We start from the raw sequence: 16,841 nt of genomic DNA, 5'->3' as shown, positions 1-16,841 counted from the left end.
AGACAGTAAAACTTCAATAGTGAGAGATTTCAGAGTTAGAGATATCTAACCAAAAAATTAACAAGAAAGAATTTAAAAGATCTGAATTTTAAAAGATTAGATAAAATTTAAAAATGATTAGATATGATAAGTCTCTGGAAATTACTGAAGAGAAATAGAAAGGACCGGTGTTCTATTCACTGCACCACCTAGCCCCAGCAACAACCTCACTTATTAAAATTTAAAGTACACAAACACCTTGTAAAGACCCTGCATACGACTAAGGTGTGCTATTTGAAAACATGATGGTGGTTTGCAGCAGGGGGCCATGGCAATAATATAAATGTGTTGACTTTCACTGTATCTGTAGAAAGGGTTTAACCAGGGGTGGGTTTAACCTGTGGTCTCAAGGCCACATGTGGCCCTCTAGGTCCCCAAGTATGACCCTTTGACTGAATCCAAACCTCACAGAACAAATCTTGTTCTGTAAAACTTGGACTCAGTCAAAGGCTGCACCCAAAGACCAAGAAGGTCTCAAGATCACAGGTCCTCCAACCTGGGGGGGGCTTAACTAAGGGGTGAGATCTTTCCTAAATAGTAATTAGTGTGCCAAATATAACCGCCCTCTTGTGGTCATATTGCAGCAGTGCAAAGGATACATTTACAAACATTTACAATGGAACGGAATAAGAAACAGCATTACACATTTTCCCATGAGCTTTTTCAATTAATTTTACTTGGTCTGCACATCAACAAATAGAAATGGAAATCATATTGTTGAATGCACACTGGATCGTGACTATTTCCCTTCACATATGAATAATACTGGGATGATCTGAGATAAAGGTGTGATTCTTTGAACCAAATGTTAGTGATATTAGCTGTAAAAGTCAGAGAAGAAGAAAGGGGAGCAAAAACTAAGAATTAATAGAAGGTAAATAGTAATCAGAGCAGTACGTACATGGATGCTCTCCCTCTTCCTTTCAAATGGAGCTGGCATGATATAGTTCAGGATAGAAAGCTGGTCCAGGGTGTCTTCCAGAACTGCAGAAATCCTCAGCATATCCAGAGGAGGGAGGGTGTTGATTACTTCCTGGATGACAGGTAACTGTTTAGGTAAGGGTATGGCTTCAGGTTCCTCTTGCTTGTGAATTCTCGGAGGAGCTCCTGTCACAGCCACCACTTGAGGATGAAAAACCTTTGAAGGAATGGATATTGCCTCCCCCTCCTCCTCTTCCTCAGCCTCCCCCTGCTCCTCCCTAATATAATCAGAAAAGTACATGAATTAGTCTGAGGAATGCTTGAAGTAATATATATGTTGAAACATAAATTTGTACAAATTTAAAGAAATGTTTTAAAATTCCCCAAATTTTAGACTTTGTTCAAACTCTAAAGGCAGACGGGATACGATGAAACTCAAATTTGACCCAAGTGTGGACTATGTTAGTCATTGATTTGTATAAAGAAAAGAACTAATTTATTGTGAGCTAGAGGTCCATTTAAGGCTTTGTTTGCATATCCTAGAGCAATAATTGGGACAACCCTACCTGGAAATGCAAATACCTTACTTTTTTTAAAAATGAGTTTTATTTATCCTTTCTCTTCCACCACTTTAAAAAGCTATACTTTCTAACAAAAGACTTTTAAAAAAGATATCAATAAATTTCTTTATTTTTCTTAGGGTTTTTTTTTTGGTCTATGTTTTCTTTTACAACATGACTAACATGGAAATATACAAATGTATAACCTATATCAAATTGCTTGCCCTCTCAATGAGGAGGGTGGGAAAGAAGAGAATATGAAACTCAAAATTTTAAAAATGATTGTAAAAAATCGTTTTTACATGTAATTGGGGAAAAAATTAAATACTAAATTATTTAGAAAAAAGCTTTAAAATCAGTAAAACCAATCAATAAATTGAAAAAATTTGACCATATATATAATGTTCCATGCCCATGAGCCCTCCCCCCACCTTTGCAAAAGAGTTGAGAAAAAAAAAATCTTAATTCTCAAGACAGATATATAAGTTAATGGTATTTAAACATCTCTTTCTGTCTTACTATGGATTTGAGTCAAACTTCAAAAACTTTATGCCATCCTATCAAATCACAATCTGTTAAGTATATGTATCTGTGGTACAAAAATGTTTATCAATGTATTACATAAAAGCATCTACAAGATTTTAAAACTTTGAATTTGAACTTACCCCTTTATCACTGAGACATAGTTAGTGTTTTCCATTGGGGCTTCAACACTTCATAAAAATGTAGTAACCTGAAATAGAAAAGTAAAATTAGGTTTAGTTTGCTAGAGGGACTAAAAGAGCTTAAAATTGTTCTTGCCTGTAGAGGAAGATACTATGGTATTATCAAAAAAAGCTTCAGCTTTCCTCCTGAATTAACATATGGTTTTCATATTTTTCTCTCTTTTCACACCATATAGTGAAATTCCAGAACTGAAATAGTAATGAGAACCGTTAGGTCTACTAACAATTCAGCCTAATAAATAACAAGGCTAAAAGCAAATCAAAATATTCAATAGTTTGTTCCTAAATAACGATTTTGTCGTTTATATAGTTTGTTATGAACCACAGTAAGCCTGTGAGATAGGCGGTCAACAGTCGCAGGCTCAGACAGATCAAGTGAATTGCGTGTGGTCCCAGCTTTCGTGTCACATCTGAGATGCCAAGTCCAAAGCTTCTGCTGTCATATCATGTTGCTTCACAGAACTTTATAACTGGAAGGGATGTCAGAAAATAACTTAGTTCACTCCCTTGGAAGCTTGAATAGGAGGAAATATGTGTCTTGAAATAAAACCCACTTCCTGAGAAAATGTTTCTGTTCTCTCTGAAAAACAAGGTAAGGAGAAATAAAATAACTACAGAATGTATAAAATATTTAGGAGTCCCCTTACTAAGAAACAAAGGAATCACATAAATACAACTACAAAACATACTTTACAAAGATAAAGATGGAGATATTAGGTGCTCATATTTGGGCCATACCAATATAATTAAAATGAGAATACCACACAAATTAATTTATTTATTCAGTACCACTCCAATCAAACTGCCAAAGGATTACTTTGAAGCTTAAAGGGAAAAAACCCCAGCAAATTTCATGGGGTGGAAATTCAGGATTCTCAAAGGAAATAATAAGAAATAGTGGGAAGAAAAGACCTAATCGTCCAGACCTTAAACTGTACTACAAAGTAATAATCATCAAAACTACTTCATACTAAAAACAGAAAATCAGGGGAACAGATAATATACAATGTACAGAAAAAAATAAATAGTAACCTAGTGTCCAATGAACCCAAAGACCTCAATTTCTGGTGTAAAGACTCCCTATTCAACAAAAAATAGTTGGAAATCTAAAAAGCATTCGGAAGGTAATTAGGTTTAGACCAACATCTCACATCATATGCTAAGATAATCTTTAAGTAGCTCCATGGCTTAGATATAAAAAGGAGGGAGGGAAAGAGGAAGAGAATAAGTATTTATTAAGCAACTACTATGGGCCAAGCTCTATGCTAAGCCCTTTACAAACATTATCTTATCTCATCTGATCACATCTTAGAAGAGCAAGGAAGAAAATACTTTTTTCAATGAGGTATAGGGAAAGAAATCATGACAAAACATGAAACTAAAGAGGATCACACAAAGGAGAAAATAGATCACTTGACATAAAATTGAAAAAATTTTGCACAAAACCAGTGCATCAAAATTAAAAAGGAAATAAAAGTTAACTAGGAAAAATTTTTACAACAAATTTCTCTGATAAAGGTCTTATAATCAAGACATATGAAAAACCGTTTCAAACATATAAGAAAGACAGTCATTCCCCCATGGATAAATGCCCCAAAGAAATGAACATGCTGTTCTCAAAGGAAAAAAATTTAAGCTATACATATGGGGGGGAAAAATCCATTTCAAATCACTTTTTTGAGAAACGCAAATGGAAATGACTCTGAGGCTCTATTTCATATCTATCACATTGGCAAAGATGACATAAAAGGAAAATGACAGGGACTAGCTATAGCAATCCAGACACACTAATTGTACCAATGCACTGCTGGTAGAACTGTGACTTGGTCTAGTCATGCTGCGAAGCAGTTTGGAAGTATAACCTAAAGGTCACTAAAAACTGCACATCATCTCTGACCCAGTGATACCACTAGTAGTTCTATGGCCCCAAAAGACCAAAGAAATAGAAAAAGGACCCATGTGTATAAAAATATTTAGAGCAGATCTTTTTGATGTGGCAAAGAACCAATAATAAAGTAGGCAATCATCAATTGAGGAATCCCCGAAAAAATTATAGTATTATGAATGTAATGCAATATAATCACATGAGAAATGAAATTACAATGGGATAGTTTTAGGTTTTTTTTGCTTTTTGGAGGGCATTTGGGGTTAAGTGACTTGCCCAAGGTCACAGGGCTAGTTTTTTGTGTGTTACGCCACCTAGCTGCCCCACAATGGGATAGTTTTAATGAAACTTGGTACCACCTCACAACTATAAGACTGGCTAATAGGACAAAAAAGAAAATGACAAATGTTGGAGGGTGATGCTGAAAAATAGGTATACTAATGCAGTGTGGGTGAAGCTGAGAACTGATCCAACTGAAGAACAATTTGGAACTATGCCCAAAGGGCTATATATCAATGAATACACACCCTTGGATCCAGCAATACCACTAGTAGGTCTGTATCTCAAAGAGATCAAAGAAAAAAGAAAAGGACCTATATTTACAAAAAACATTTATAGCAGCTCTTTTTTGTGATGGCAAAGAATCAGAAACTGAGGGTATGTCAATAGTATATGATAGTGAATATTACTGTGCTATAAGAAATAATAAAGGGGATGGTTTCAGAAAAACCTGGGAAGACTCATTTGAACTGATGAAAAGTGAGGTGAGCAGAAACAGAAGAAGAATGTACATAGTAAGGGCGATATCGTAACTATGATCAGCTGTGGAAGACTTAGCTACTCTAATTAAGACAATGACCCACGACATTTCCAAAGCACTGGTGATGAAAAAATGTTCCCCACCTCCAGAGAGAGAGAGAGAGCTGATAAACCAGAACTGAGTGAAGATTGAATCATATTTTTTTTTACTTTATTTTTCTTCACTTTTTTTTTTCAACATGGCTTATATAGAAATATGTTTTGTATGACTTGACATGTATAATGAGGATTATATTGTTTGTCTTCTCAAAGGGTGGGGAAGGGACTACAGGAAAGGAGAGAATTTGGAGCTCAAAATTTTAAAATGAATGTTTAAAAAGAATTTTAAAAAATAAACTTAGGAGACATGAAGAATAAATTGAACTGAACCAGGAGAAGATTTTATACTATTAATATCAAGAAAAAAAAACCAACTCAAAAAAAGAAAAGAAAAAAAACAACTCTAAAAGACTTAACTCTGATTAATATAATGACTAATCAATATTTTAGAGGACCAGTGATGAAATATGCTACTTACCTCCTGACAGAGGAATAATTAACTCAATGCACAGAATGAGACATACACAGACATAGAAAATATGTAGATTTGTTTTGCTTGACTACATTTATTTGTAACAAGGATTTTTCCCCATTGGGGAAGAAAGAGAAGCTAGTATAGTGTTGTCAAAATAAGGGAAAAGAAAGTGTTTCATGAGTGTTTTTCAAAACCTGGAAGAAGAGATGCAGAGACAAGTTAGTAGAGTGGTAAGAAGCAGTGATCAGCTTCCCCCCCAAAAAACCCCCAAAACACTCCTCCAAATAGATCCAGAAAATACACCAGACCAAATCCTGATTGGGAAATCCAGAAAAATAATCACAGTGAGTCATTTGTCCAGCCCAGTTTGACACAGGCAGACAAAGAGGGAGTCTGCCAGGGATGTTCCAGGAGCATGGCCCATGTAAGCACTCCAGCACCCTGGGAGGGGCTGTGCATCAGGGCAAGGAAAGGTCTCAGACACATACCAGGAACTGGCACTGAGACAGGGACAGTTGCAATCTAGCAGCTTTGCCACCCACTACCCAGGCCACAGATGCAAGGTGGAATGAGAAGAGGACTCTGTACTGAAGGGCAGCTCCTAGTTAGAGAGACCCTAGGCAACGTACAAAAAAGTTAAGTTCAAAAGCCAGCAGCTGCAGTACAGACCCCAGGCTGGATCTCATTTCCAGCCTCTATCCTAGCTTGCAGACTAATAACCAGGACAGGAATTCCCAGCCCAAAGGGGAGCCTACAGTTCTGTTATTCTGAACTGACAGAGCTAAACAAATAGAGTATTTTTTAAAAACATCACAGAAGAGACTACTGCTACTGCCCAGAGACCACTAAATCCCACCCCACCCCCCTTCCATCTGCTGCCACTCCAGGCACAGGGCATTGTCATGGATAAAAATGAGCTGGTGCAGAAGGCCAAATTGGTTGAGCAGGCTGAGAAATATGAAAACATGGCAGCCTTGAAATCTGTAACTGAGCAAGGAGCTGAATTATCCAATGAGGAGAGGAATCTTCTCTCTCTTGCTTACAAAAATGTCATGGGGCCCAAAGGTGATCTTGGAGGGTTGTTTCAAGTATTGAGCAAAAGACGGAAGGTGCTGAGAAAAAAGAGCAGATGGCCGCAGAATACAGAGAGAAAACTGAGACTGAAGAAGATATCTTCAATGACGTATTGTCTCTATTGGAGAAGTTCTTGATTCTTAAAGCTTCACAAACAGAAAGCAAAGTTTTCTATTTGGAAACTAAAGGAGACTACTACTGTTATTTGGCTGAGGTTGCTGCTGGTGAGAACAAGAAAGGAATAGTGGGTCAGTCACAACAAGCATATCAAGAAGCATTTGAAATCAGCAAAAAGGAGATGCACCCAATGCATCCTAAAAGATTGGGTGTGGCCTTGAACCTCTCTGTGTGCTATTATGAGATCTTGAACTCTCCAGGGAAAGCCTTGCAAAGACAGTTCTTGATGAAGCCATTGCTGAACGTGATACATTAAGTGAAGAATCACACAAAGACAGCACACTAATAATGCGATTACGGAAAGACAACCTGACACTGGGGACATAGGACACTCAAGGAGATGAAGCTGAAGCAGGAGGAGGGGAGAATTAACCAGCCTTCCAACTTTTTTCTGGCTCATTCTAAAATTTACACAACAGACCATTTGTCATTCGTGCTGTCCCACAAATAGTTTTTGTTTATGATTTACTACAGGCTTATGTTACTTCTATTTGGATTTCTATATTTCCTGTGTGGGTTTTTTTTTTTTTTGTTTGTTTGTTTTTTGCTTTTTGGAGGGTGGAAGGCAGGGCACTTGGGGTTAAGTGACTTGCCCAACGTCACACGGCTAGTTTTTTTGTGTTAAGTGTCTGAGGCCGGATTTGAACTCAGGTCCTCCTGACTCCAGGGCCGGTGCTCTATTCATTGCACCATCCCGCTGCCCCTCCCATGTGGTTTTTATGTTTAATATTAGGGGAGTAGAGCCAGTTAACATTTGGGGATTTATCTGTTTTCATCTGAGGTGGCCAAGATGGGGATATGAAATTTTTATACATGTTTTACATATTTAGCATAGTACTTTTGGTACATTGTGGTTTCACAAGGCCAGTGTTAAAACAGCTTCCATGTCTAAGCAAAGACAACTGCCTACATATTGATCTGTCGTGGTGGGGGGATAAAGGGATAATTGGTTCCAGCCACAGGTGCAGTTACTGTGGGTACTTTAGGGTTGAAGCACTCATGGCTGTGGTTGAAACAGATGTCCCACAGATATTACATGTCATTCCATGTGTATTTGTGGAATATACAATCTCAACGTGTATACCTTTATGATTGCAATTGCAAAAGTGTTCCTTAAGACAAAGCTTTAACCCAGTCAATTTACTTCGGAGAAGGGAAGAAACGGTTCACATTCCATTATTTGTAAAGTTACCTGCTGTTCACTTTCATTATTTTTGTGACACACACTTTATTTATATTTAAATGGTTTAGGCAATCTAAGAACAAATGTACAAGATGCAGTAACAATGTATTGTTTGATATTCATAAAGTCACTGTATATCAAGTACAGCAGTAAAACAAAAAACCCACGTATTTAACATTTTGGTGTTTTTTTTTTTTTTGCTTTTGTGATTTTTTTGATACTTGCCTAAAATGCATGTGCCGTAAAAATTAACAGGGAAATAAATTGAGATAATGGCTAGCTTTGTTTAATGTATTATGAAATTTTCATGAACAATCCAAGTATAATTGTTAAGAACATGTGTATTAAGTTGATGTAAGTGGAATAAAAGTTTTATGAATGGGAAAAAAAAATCACAGAACAGAAAGAAACAGACAAATAGGACACCTTTGAAGGTTACACGCTGAAACACAATGATCCAAGACAACTCTGAAGGGCTTATGATGAAAAATGTCATCCATCCCCAGAGGAATAATTGGTGGTGTCTAAATACTGATTGAAGCTTTATTTTTCTTGAGTTTTTTTCCTTATCTATATTTTCTTTCACAACATGACTATTATGAATATGTCTTACATGACGACTATAACCTACATGGAACAGCTTGCCTTCTCAATGGAGGTAGGGGTTGGAGATGGGGAAGGAGGAAGGGAGAGAATTTGGAACTCAAAGTTTTAAAAAAGAATGTTAAAGGGAGGCTAGGTGGCAGCAGTGAATAGAGCACCAGCCCTGGAATCAGGAGGACCTGAGTTCAAATTTTACTTCAGACACTTAACAGGTACTGTCTATGTGACCTTGGGCAAGTCACTTAACCCCAATTGCCCTGCCTTCCCCTCTCCAAAAAGCAAAAAAAAAAAAAAAAGGAATGTTAAAAATTGTTTTAACATGTAACTAGGGAAAAATAAAAATACTAAATGAAAGCTTAAAAAAAGTTACACTTTGAATTAATTACATTAAAAAAAGAGCTATTCTTAACAAGGATCCATTCCCTTTTCCTGAGACAATTCTTTTGCTCTCTAAATAAATTCAGGCTAAGAAGAAGCAAATGCTACTAGGTTACAGACAAAAAAAAAAAAAAAGGCGTGCCTAGAGTATTATGGCAGCCATTCTCTGAGCTTCGAAACAATTGGTTTGTGAAACAAAAAGGAAGATCGTTGATTCTTCCTGGAAGTGGGAAAATGAAGGGGCCAAGGAACCCAAATCTCTGGCAGAGTCAACTCATCTTCATCATCATCATCATCATCATCACCACCAGCAGCAGCAGCAGCAGCAGCATTTATATGGCTATTTAAGGTTTACAGGTTATCTCAATGGCCGGTTAAAGGGTTATCTCCTGATGTGGAGAGTATGATTTTGACCCAGAGCAACTAGGTTCAAACCCTTGTTCTGCTACCACAGCTGTCCAAATCATTTAAAATTGGGGGGGCTTTAGTTTCCTAATTTGTAAAACGAAAAGACCATTCCTGAAAGCATTTTGGAACTGTTAAAAAAAAAATCTTTGTTTTGCCCTTTGCAAAAGTCAGTTAGAGAAAATTAAAAGATTTTTTTAAATTAAACACCTAGGCTGAACCGCTTTGGAGGGATGGCCTCAAGGGACCAACCCCATGGATTCAACCCCACCACTTTTCAAAACAGTTTTTCATAATAAGAACAAGATTAAACATCTACAAAACAGAATGACCCACTGTGTCTCAGCTCCTCACCCACTGCAGTATTTTAGGGAAGTAAAGAGGGTAAGGACTGCTATGTGCTAACTAGCTGGTAATACAGTTATCCCTTCCACATTTCGACTTTCCCCATCAAGGTTTTGATATATTGAAGGTTGTCTAGGGTCACATGGTTATTAATTCTAAGGTTGAATTTGAACTCAGGTCTTCCTGACTCCAGGCCCCTAAGTCCACTGCACCTAGTTGGGTGGCCAACTGGCCATCTAGTTGCCCCATTGTTGAGAACTAAAAATATCAAAAGGGACAATTTTAGAGAAACCTGGAAGGATTTGTATGAACTGGTGCAGAGTGAAGTGAACAGAACCAGAACAGCAATGTTTAAAACAAAAACATCCATAAAAACAGCTTTGAAAGCATTAAATACAGATAATGCAATAACCTGTCACAGAGGGGTGATGGATTGTGGTTACAAATTAAAATACATTTTTGGACATAGCTGCCGCAGGACTTTTGTCTTTGCGGACTTTTTGTTTTGTCTGACTGCATATTTGTTACAAGAGCTTTGTTTTTCTTTTTTCAATGGGGGAGGGGAGAGGTTCAAGAGAAAATAAATTTTTTTAATTGGAAAAAACTAAATTATTTTTCAACGGGCAGATTGGCTAAATCTGGGGAAGTGTAGGAGAATTTTTTTTTTTTGCTAATTGAAAAAAATTTTTTTAAATTAAAACTGGTCTAGGACAGGAATTCTTGGACGGCAGGGTAAGAATTTTTTCATAAATATTTTTACACTATATATTTCAATATAATTGATTTCTTTTATAATCCTGGAGTCAGTTACCATTGGACTTGGAGTAAAGAAGATTCAGAGTTTGAATCCAACTTCAGACACTAGCTGTGTGGCCCTTGGGCAACCCACTTAACCTCCATCTGCCTCAGTTTCTTCAATAGTAAAACGGAGATAACAGCAGCTACCTCCTAGGGTGGTTGTGAGGATCAGATGAGATAATGTGCACGGGTGCCTAGCACACAGTAGGCGCCTAACAAACGTTTGCTCCCTTCCTCTTGCTTTTGTAATCCTATTTTATGCATTTAAAAACATTATTCTGGGGAAAAGAGGTCCATAGGGCTTCACCAGACTTCCAGGACACACAAAAAATGGTTAAGAACCCTTCCTCTGGATGGTCTCTAGGGTCCCCTCCAGCTTTAAATCCTATTCGGCTATTTAGTAATTCGGAAAACTTTCTTCTCGAGGCCGGGAGGGCAATGGAAAGGGCGGGGTGCGGGGAGGGTGGAAAGAGAGGTGCCTGCCCGCCAGCCTCTGGAGGTGGCACCCAATTCCTGAGCAGGCAAGGAGAGAGCCTAGCAACTCCCTGCAGGATCCCGAACCAAAACTCGAGTCCCGGAAAAAGGGACAGAAAATTGTGCTCCCGTACCCTCCCCGCCAGCCCAAAGCCTCCATCCCCACCTCTCTCTAGCGAGAGCCCAACACAGCGGCTAACTTACTGGGCAGGCGGTTCCCATGGCAACTGCACGCTTCCGAAGGGGCTTCTTTTTCTCGTCTTTAGTGGCCTAAAGATATGCCTCCTTTACACTCCAAGCAGTGCACATTGTATAAAGAAAAGCGGCAGGATTTAATGGAATATTTGTGGTTGTGATCCTTGAAGTTATTTGTTTCTTTTCGGAAGGTAGGATTTTAAATTTTGGGTTTTTTTTTTAACAGTGGTTCTTCTGGCTATTTCGGAGGGCACCTGAAATGGGGGGCGGGGCGGAAGAGTGTATATCCCACAAGGCCGCGCGGCAAGACCCTCACTTCCTTTTGCCTCCATCTTGGAGCTGTGGAGGTGAGTCGCGTTCGTGCTCCTGTCTCATTTTTCAAGTTAAATAACATTGTGGGGGTCAGGCCGGCGACCCCGCTACTCACGAGTGCTGGCTCGCCGCCGACCCGGCTTATGATCACGGTGGTTCCCGGTGTGGGAGGCTTGGGGATGGCAGAGATACTGGGTGGATGGTGCAAGGCCCGCCGGGCCACCCCGGGAAAGGGCTTTTCCCAGCGGCTCGCGAGCGAGTTCCGGGGCTGTGTGGATGACATGGTTTTGCAGTGTCTCCAGCCTTTGGCTTGGCTTTTAGGGCACCTTCGGCCGAGGCTTGGTCTCCAGGGCCGGCTACCGCGCCCATTCGAAATTCTGCCTTTATTTTTGAGGGTTTGTTCATTCTTTTTAGCAGCTAACCATAGCTCTGGGATGTTTAAAAGAAAAAAAGAAAGAAAAAAACTCCCGCTCTCTAAGAGCTTAACTTTTGTCCTGGGAAAAAATTAGATGTGTACACTGGTCGATTCGAGTGCAGAACATATACAAAATAGCATTGGTAGGGAGGAAATGCAGTTAAAATTTCGGAATGTTCCTCATAAGGAATAGACACGAAGTGAGCCTTGAATGTAGGCAGGAATTTCAAGGGATGTAAGTGAAGGACATACCAGGCAGGAGGAAAAGCCATGATCAGAAGGAATGGTCTGTAACAGACCAATCTGGTCACACATACGTGGTTTTTGGGGAATGGAGAAGGAATTAATGCTAGTTTTCTTAATGCTTTTTTTCTCCCTGCCTCCTTCATAGAATTTCCTTTACACTTATCAAGCCTTAGCAGCACTCCCACCACTACCCTTTTTGGTTTTTCCTTTGATTAGTACCAAGGGTGTCCATGCTGCATATTTTCTGCAAATTCTCATGTCTTTATAAGTGTAATTGAGATGTATGTGCAGTGAATATGCATCCATCAATAGAAATCTGGGAGGAATTGGTAATGTCTTTTACCCCATTGAAACAAGGCCAAAAAAAATTTCAGTCTTTGTTAAGTAATTTTTAAATAATGTTAGCATCATATTGCAGTCATTTAAACTGAGTCTCTCTTAGTTTAAGGCCTGCTGGAAACAGGGCTTCTAGAACAGCAAAATGTCTGGAAGGTAAGAAAGTATATTTCACTATCTTATCCTTTATTTTCTTTCTTCCATGTTTTCTCCAAGATTTTCTATATTCTGTCCTTGACAACAAAATCAGTATGAACTAAGATATTCTTAGCAGGCTTCGTAAACTTCACAAATGACAGTGGTTATCTTTGTAATTTCTACATCTTAGACTGTGGTCCAAGGCCATTTTTGCTGGCTACAAGAGAGGCCTACGAAACCAGAGGGAACATACAGCTCTTCTGAAAATTGAAGGTGTCTATGCGCGTGATGAAACTGAATTCTATTTGGGAAAGAGATGTGCTTATGTATACAAAGCCAAAAAGTAAGTGCTTTTTTTGAAACTGGCTCAAGAATAATAAGAGAATTTAAATGTAGACATTTAATTTTAAGGGAGGGTAAGACATTTGTGCTAGCTTGTTTAATATACAGATAGATTCCTGTTGGTGTGAATGTAAAACAAAAAGAATATAAATATTGTTGGACCTACAGTACCTCAGGGAAGGATTATGATAAGTCTGTCAATAAACATCTAGGTGTATACTATGTACCAACTGTGATGCTGAGTACAGGAAATAAAAAGAGAGGCAAAAGATAACCCTTCCTCTCAAGGAACTCAGTCTAATGAGGGAAACTGGAAAGTGAGGAGGGGACAGATTTTGAAAGACTACGTGCCAAACAGGATTTTTTCCATTTGGTCCTAGAAGTGCTAGAGAGTTACTAGAGTTTATTCAGTAAGTGAATTGACATGGTCATACCTACATTTATGGAAGATCACAACTGAGTGAAGCATGGTGGAAAGGAATAGGGAGACAAACCAAGAGACTTGACTGCATGAGGTGATAGGAAAGAAGAGGGGGCATATGCAAGAGATGTTAAACAGTGAGAATTGGCAACAGATTGGATGGGGGGGGGTTATATAGATAATATACAGAGAGAATGATATGTTGAAGGTGACATTTAATTATTTTTAAGAATTAGCAACAGATAACTTGAATTCAGGTAGCTGATAAGATCATCAAATGAAATAGTATAGAGGGAGGGCCCAGGATAGAACCTTGTTGGACACTCACTACTTAGTAATCATTACTTCATGAAGATCCTATAATTGGATTGAGGAATGGTCAGATAGATAGGAGAATCAAGAAAGAGTAGTATAGTAGTAGTTACTTAATAAATGTTTAATAGTTATCGACAGGTCAAGAAGGATGAGTATTGAGAAAAAGGTCATTAGATTTGGTGATTAAGAGATCATTGGTAACTTTGGATTGATTGGTTTCTGTTGAATGATGAGGTCTGAAACCATTTCTAAATCTGAATATTCCTGATTATAGTCCCCTAAATCAGTAGGATGGTGGCTAGGGTACGAGTTTTTTTTTTTAACTAATCTTTTCCCCCAATTATCAATATTTAAAAAAATTTTGAGTTCCCTGTTTTCTCCTCCTTTCCCTTCCCCTTTGCCTCCCCCTCCCTGAAATGGTTGGTAAGCAATCTGATACAGGTTATACATGTGCAGTCATGTAAAAATGTTTCCATGAAAAAACTTGAACCAGAAAGAAAGTGAAAAATAGTTTTGCTTCAATCTGCATTCAGATTGAATGATCTGGCGGAGTCAGTTCTTTGTCTGGGGGTGGATAGCATTTTACATCAATGAGTCCTTTGGAATTGTCTGATTGTTGTGTTGCTGAGAACGAGATATTCACAGTCATTGTACAGTATTGCTGTTACTGTGTACATCTGCTCACTTCACTCTGTATCGATGCTAGGATGTTTAAATTGAATGTGGGAACTAAATTGAGGTTTTGAAATGTTTCTGTTGGGAATGGCTTTGGGAATGGAATGGTTTTCCTAACTTGTGGTTTGAGACGATCTACTTGTACAAAGGTTTCTTTGAGTTTCATTGAGCATTGTTATTGTGATTTTATTGGTTAAGATTCTGGGTATTTTTCTCTATCAGCAACACAGTAACTCCTGGTGGGAAACCAAACAGAACACGAGTTATCTGGGGGAAAGTTACTCGGGCCCATGGTAATAGTGGAATGGTTCGAGCCAAGTTCAGGAGCAATCTTCCTGCCAAGGCCATTGGACACAGGATCCGAGTGGTGAGTAATTCACATGAACAAAGCATCCTTCTATTGTCAGACATCCTTGTTAGGCTACTAGAAGATGTAGTCAATAAAGTGCTGGATGTGGAGTCAGGAAGAACTGAGTTGAAATCCTAACTGAATTAAGTTGGTGGTAGTAAAGATCTGAACTTACCCTTTGAACTTAACTTATTTGAACTTATTACCCTGTTAAACTAGTGGGTCTGAGTCTTTTGAACGAACAAAAGGCAGTTTCAGGGTTAAATGTTAAGAATTAAGGTGGATCATAGAAATAGCCTCTGTATTTATAATTTTCTGAAGAGAAATTCTACCAACATTTAAGAATTTGTTTTTGTGCAAATTTAAGAATACCTTGCCATGTATAGAAAAATAAGTCAGTATTAGAAATGCTCACAAAGGCAGTGTATATACAGTACCTGTATTTAATTGCATAATTATTTTCTCTGGACTTCAATTCCCTAATCTGTAAAATGATGACAAATTTCTGGCCAGCCTCATTGGGTTGCAAATAACTATTAAGAGACAAAGTAAACTGTTTTAGAGAGTGCAGTGTGCACCTGCACCACACATGGTTTTTGTAGGAAATGTTAAAAACCAGCAGTTTACCCCTTCTGTGTTCAGTGATGCACACTTACTGATATATGGGTGAAACGGAATTATTTTTTTTTTTACCTTCCCTGATTGAAATGGGCCTGGAAAATCACTCAACACTACTGGCATTATTTCAGCTTTAGTTACATTTGTTTACATTCAGTGTTATCAGATGTTTTCCGAGGGGACATGTACCTCTCTGTCTTTGGCATGGCACGAAATAGGAAACTTGAAACTTTAGAAAAGCATAGGAAGAGAGGTGTGTTGTTCTTGCCAAGATCTCTTTGTTTCTTCAGATCACTTGTCTTTTTTCACTTCTTGCTCACCAAGATCACAAAGTAAATTTTAAAGTTTATGGCCTTTATATAAGGCCTTGTTTTCTCACCAAAAAAAAAAAAGTGTTGATTTCTTAGTCCCTATATCCCTTTGGAAGATAAAATTAACTTGTATATTTATTACTTATCTCTTACCAATTTTTTTTTCTTCCAGATGCTCTATCCCTCAAGGATCTAGAATGAAAACTGATAAAATAAAATTACACATTTATTGAAATGTATAATTTGTTTTGAATGCCTTTTTCCTATTCAAGATCTGTTTATTGGTGTTTTTTTTAAAATAAATATTTACCGATCTCTTTTGCTTTTACATCACTTATATTTTCCACTTTATTACTACCCTACCTCCTATCAGAGAGGCATCCCTTGTAAGAGAGTATGAAAAAAACTTTATGAAACTAAACATCAACATAATTTCACAGCATTTAGTTTTGTTACTGTTATTTCCATTTATCTTGTGGTTGTGTATGTTGTTTTCCTGGTTCTGCTTATTTCACTTTGTGTCTTGTCATATAGTCTTCCTGGGTTTTTCTGAAACAGTCTCTTTGATTTCTTACTGCACAGTAATAAGTAAGACTTAGGATTTTTGTTAAGGTGCTGTACATCTCATCTACTGGGAAGACTGAGGCTGGCAGATATCTTGAGCTTAGGAGTTCTGTGCTGCAGTGACTGCCATGGCAGAACCAAGTTAAGCATCAGCAGAGTGAACTCCAGGGTGGGAGGAGCCACCAGGTTACCTAAGGAATTAAACCAGTCCTGTTCAGGAATGGGGAAGGCCAAAGCTTCTGTATGCCCATCAGTGCAATAGGGCCCTGTGCTTTTAGCCTGGGCAAAATAGGAGCCCTTACTCTTGAATTTTTTTTCCAAATGTCTGGCGATTTTTCTACTAAGGAGATAAACTGAATTTCAGAAAGCCATCTGTTTGACATTTAAAAACCTTTACATTCTAGCCAAACTGGCCTGCTTGCGGTTCTCCACATATGGCATTGTCACTCAGTGTCTGAAATGTTCTTAACTTCACTTTGCAGAATCCCTTGCTTCAGGTTTAAGACCCACTTGAGGCCTCTCCTGAACCCTAGTTGCCAGCACCTTCTGGAAATTATTTTATATTTATTTAAGAGTCTTAGGAGTTGGAAATTAATTTTAACAGCCATCTAGTCCGACCCATAACTGACAGAAATCTCCATTGTAACACAGCAAATTGCCTTCCCATCTTCAACTTGCAGTGAGTCCACCAACGTGTATTTAAC

At 38.2% G+C, this 16,841-nt stretch overlaps 2 protein-coding genes and 1 pseudogene across 6 annotated transcripts in view; 2 read left to right on the top strand and 1 right to left on the bottom strand.

Annotated features, from left to right (window-relative positions):
* IQCG (IQ motif containing G) overlaps positions 1–11,239 on the bottom strand; it is a 56,341-nt gene extending 45,102 nt beyond the window's left edge. For 2 of the 4 annotated variants that reach the window (XM_069064981.1, XM_069064982.1), the window contains exons 1-3: positions 11,105–11,239; positions 2,186–2,253; positions 941–1,238 (exon numbers count right to left, since the gene is read on the bottom strand). In XM_069064981.1, the coding sequence (XP_068921082.1) occupies positions 941–1,238; positions 2,186–2,220 (333 nt within the window). In that variant the 5' untranslated portion in view covers positions 2,221–2,253; positions 11,105–11,239. The remainder of the gene's footprint in view (positions 1–940; positions 1,239–2,185; positions 2,254–11,104) is intronic. The other 2 variants (XM_069064983.1, XM_069064984.1) reach the window with 2 other exon arrangements.
* LOC138143682 (14-3-3 protein zeta/delta pseudogene) lies at positions 6,366–7,223 on the top strand (annotated as a pseudogene).
* A 101-nt stretch (positions 11,240–11,340) lies between the features above and the next one.
* RPL35A (ribosomal protein L35a) lies at positions 11,341–15,906 on the top strand. 2 transcript variants are annotated; one of them, XM_069064985.1, is made up of 5 exons: positions 11,341–11,442; positions 12,511–12,560; positions 12,733–12,885; positions 14,518–14,662; positions 15,746–15,906. In XM_069064985.1, exons 2-5 carry the CDS (start codon positions 12,550–12,552, stop codon positions 15,767–15,769), a joined length of 333 nt encoding a protein of 110 aa, XP_068921086.1. In that variant the 5' UTR covers positions 11,341–11,442; positions 12,511–12,549; the 3' UTR covers positions 15,770–15,906. The 2 variants fall into 2 exon arrangements, with proteins under 2 accessions (XP_068921086.1, XP_068921087.1); XM_069064986.1 differs by lacking the exon at positions 11,341–11,442 and adding an exon at positions 11,535–11,559.
* Positions 15,907–16,841: the final 935 nt, after the last annotated feature.

Source organism: Petaurus breviceps, unplaced genomic scaffold (assembly GCF_028583685.1).
Source record: "Petaurus breviceps papuanus isolate PSGF00001 unplaced genomic scaffold, PetGlider_PUasm1.0 90654, whole genome shotgun sequence".
NCBI lineage: Eukaryota > Metazoa > Chordata > Mammalia > Diprotodontia > Petauridae > Petaurus > Petaurus breviceps.
The sequence above is the reverse complement of the archived record's forward strand: the minus strand, read 5'-3'. Positions and strand labels throughout refer to the sequence as shown.

Excerpts from the sequence above, each read along its gene's own strand:
- RPL35A (XM_069064985.1), top strand. Across the intron at positions 12,886-14,517 it reads TATGTATACAAAGCCAAAAA|CAACACAGTAACTCCTGGTG; the intron begins GTAAGTGCTTTT and ends TTTCTCTATCAG. Across the intron at positions 14,663-15,745 it reads TTGGACACAGGATCCGAGTG|ATGCTCTATCCCTCAAGGAT; the intron begins GTGAGTAATTCA and ends TTTTTCTTCCAG.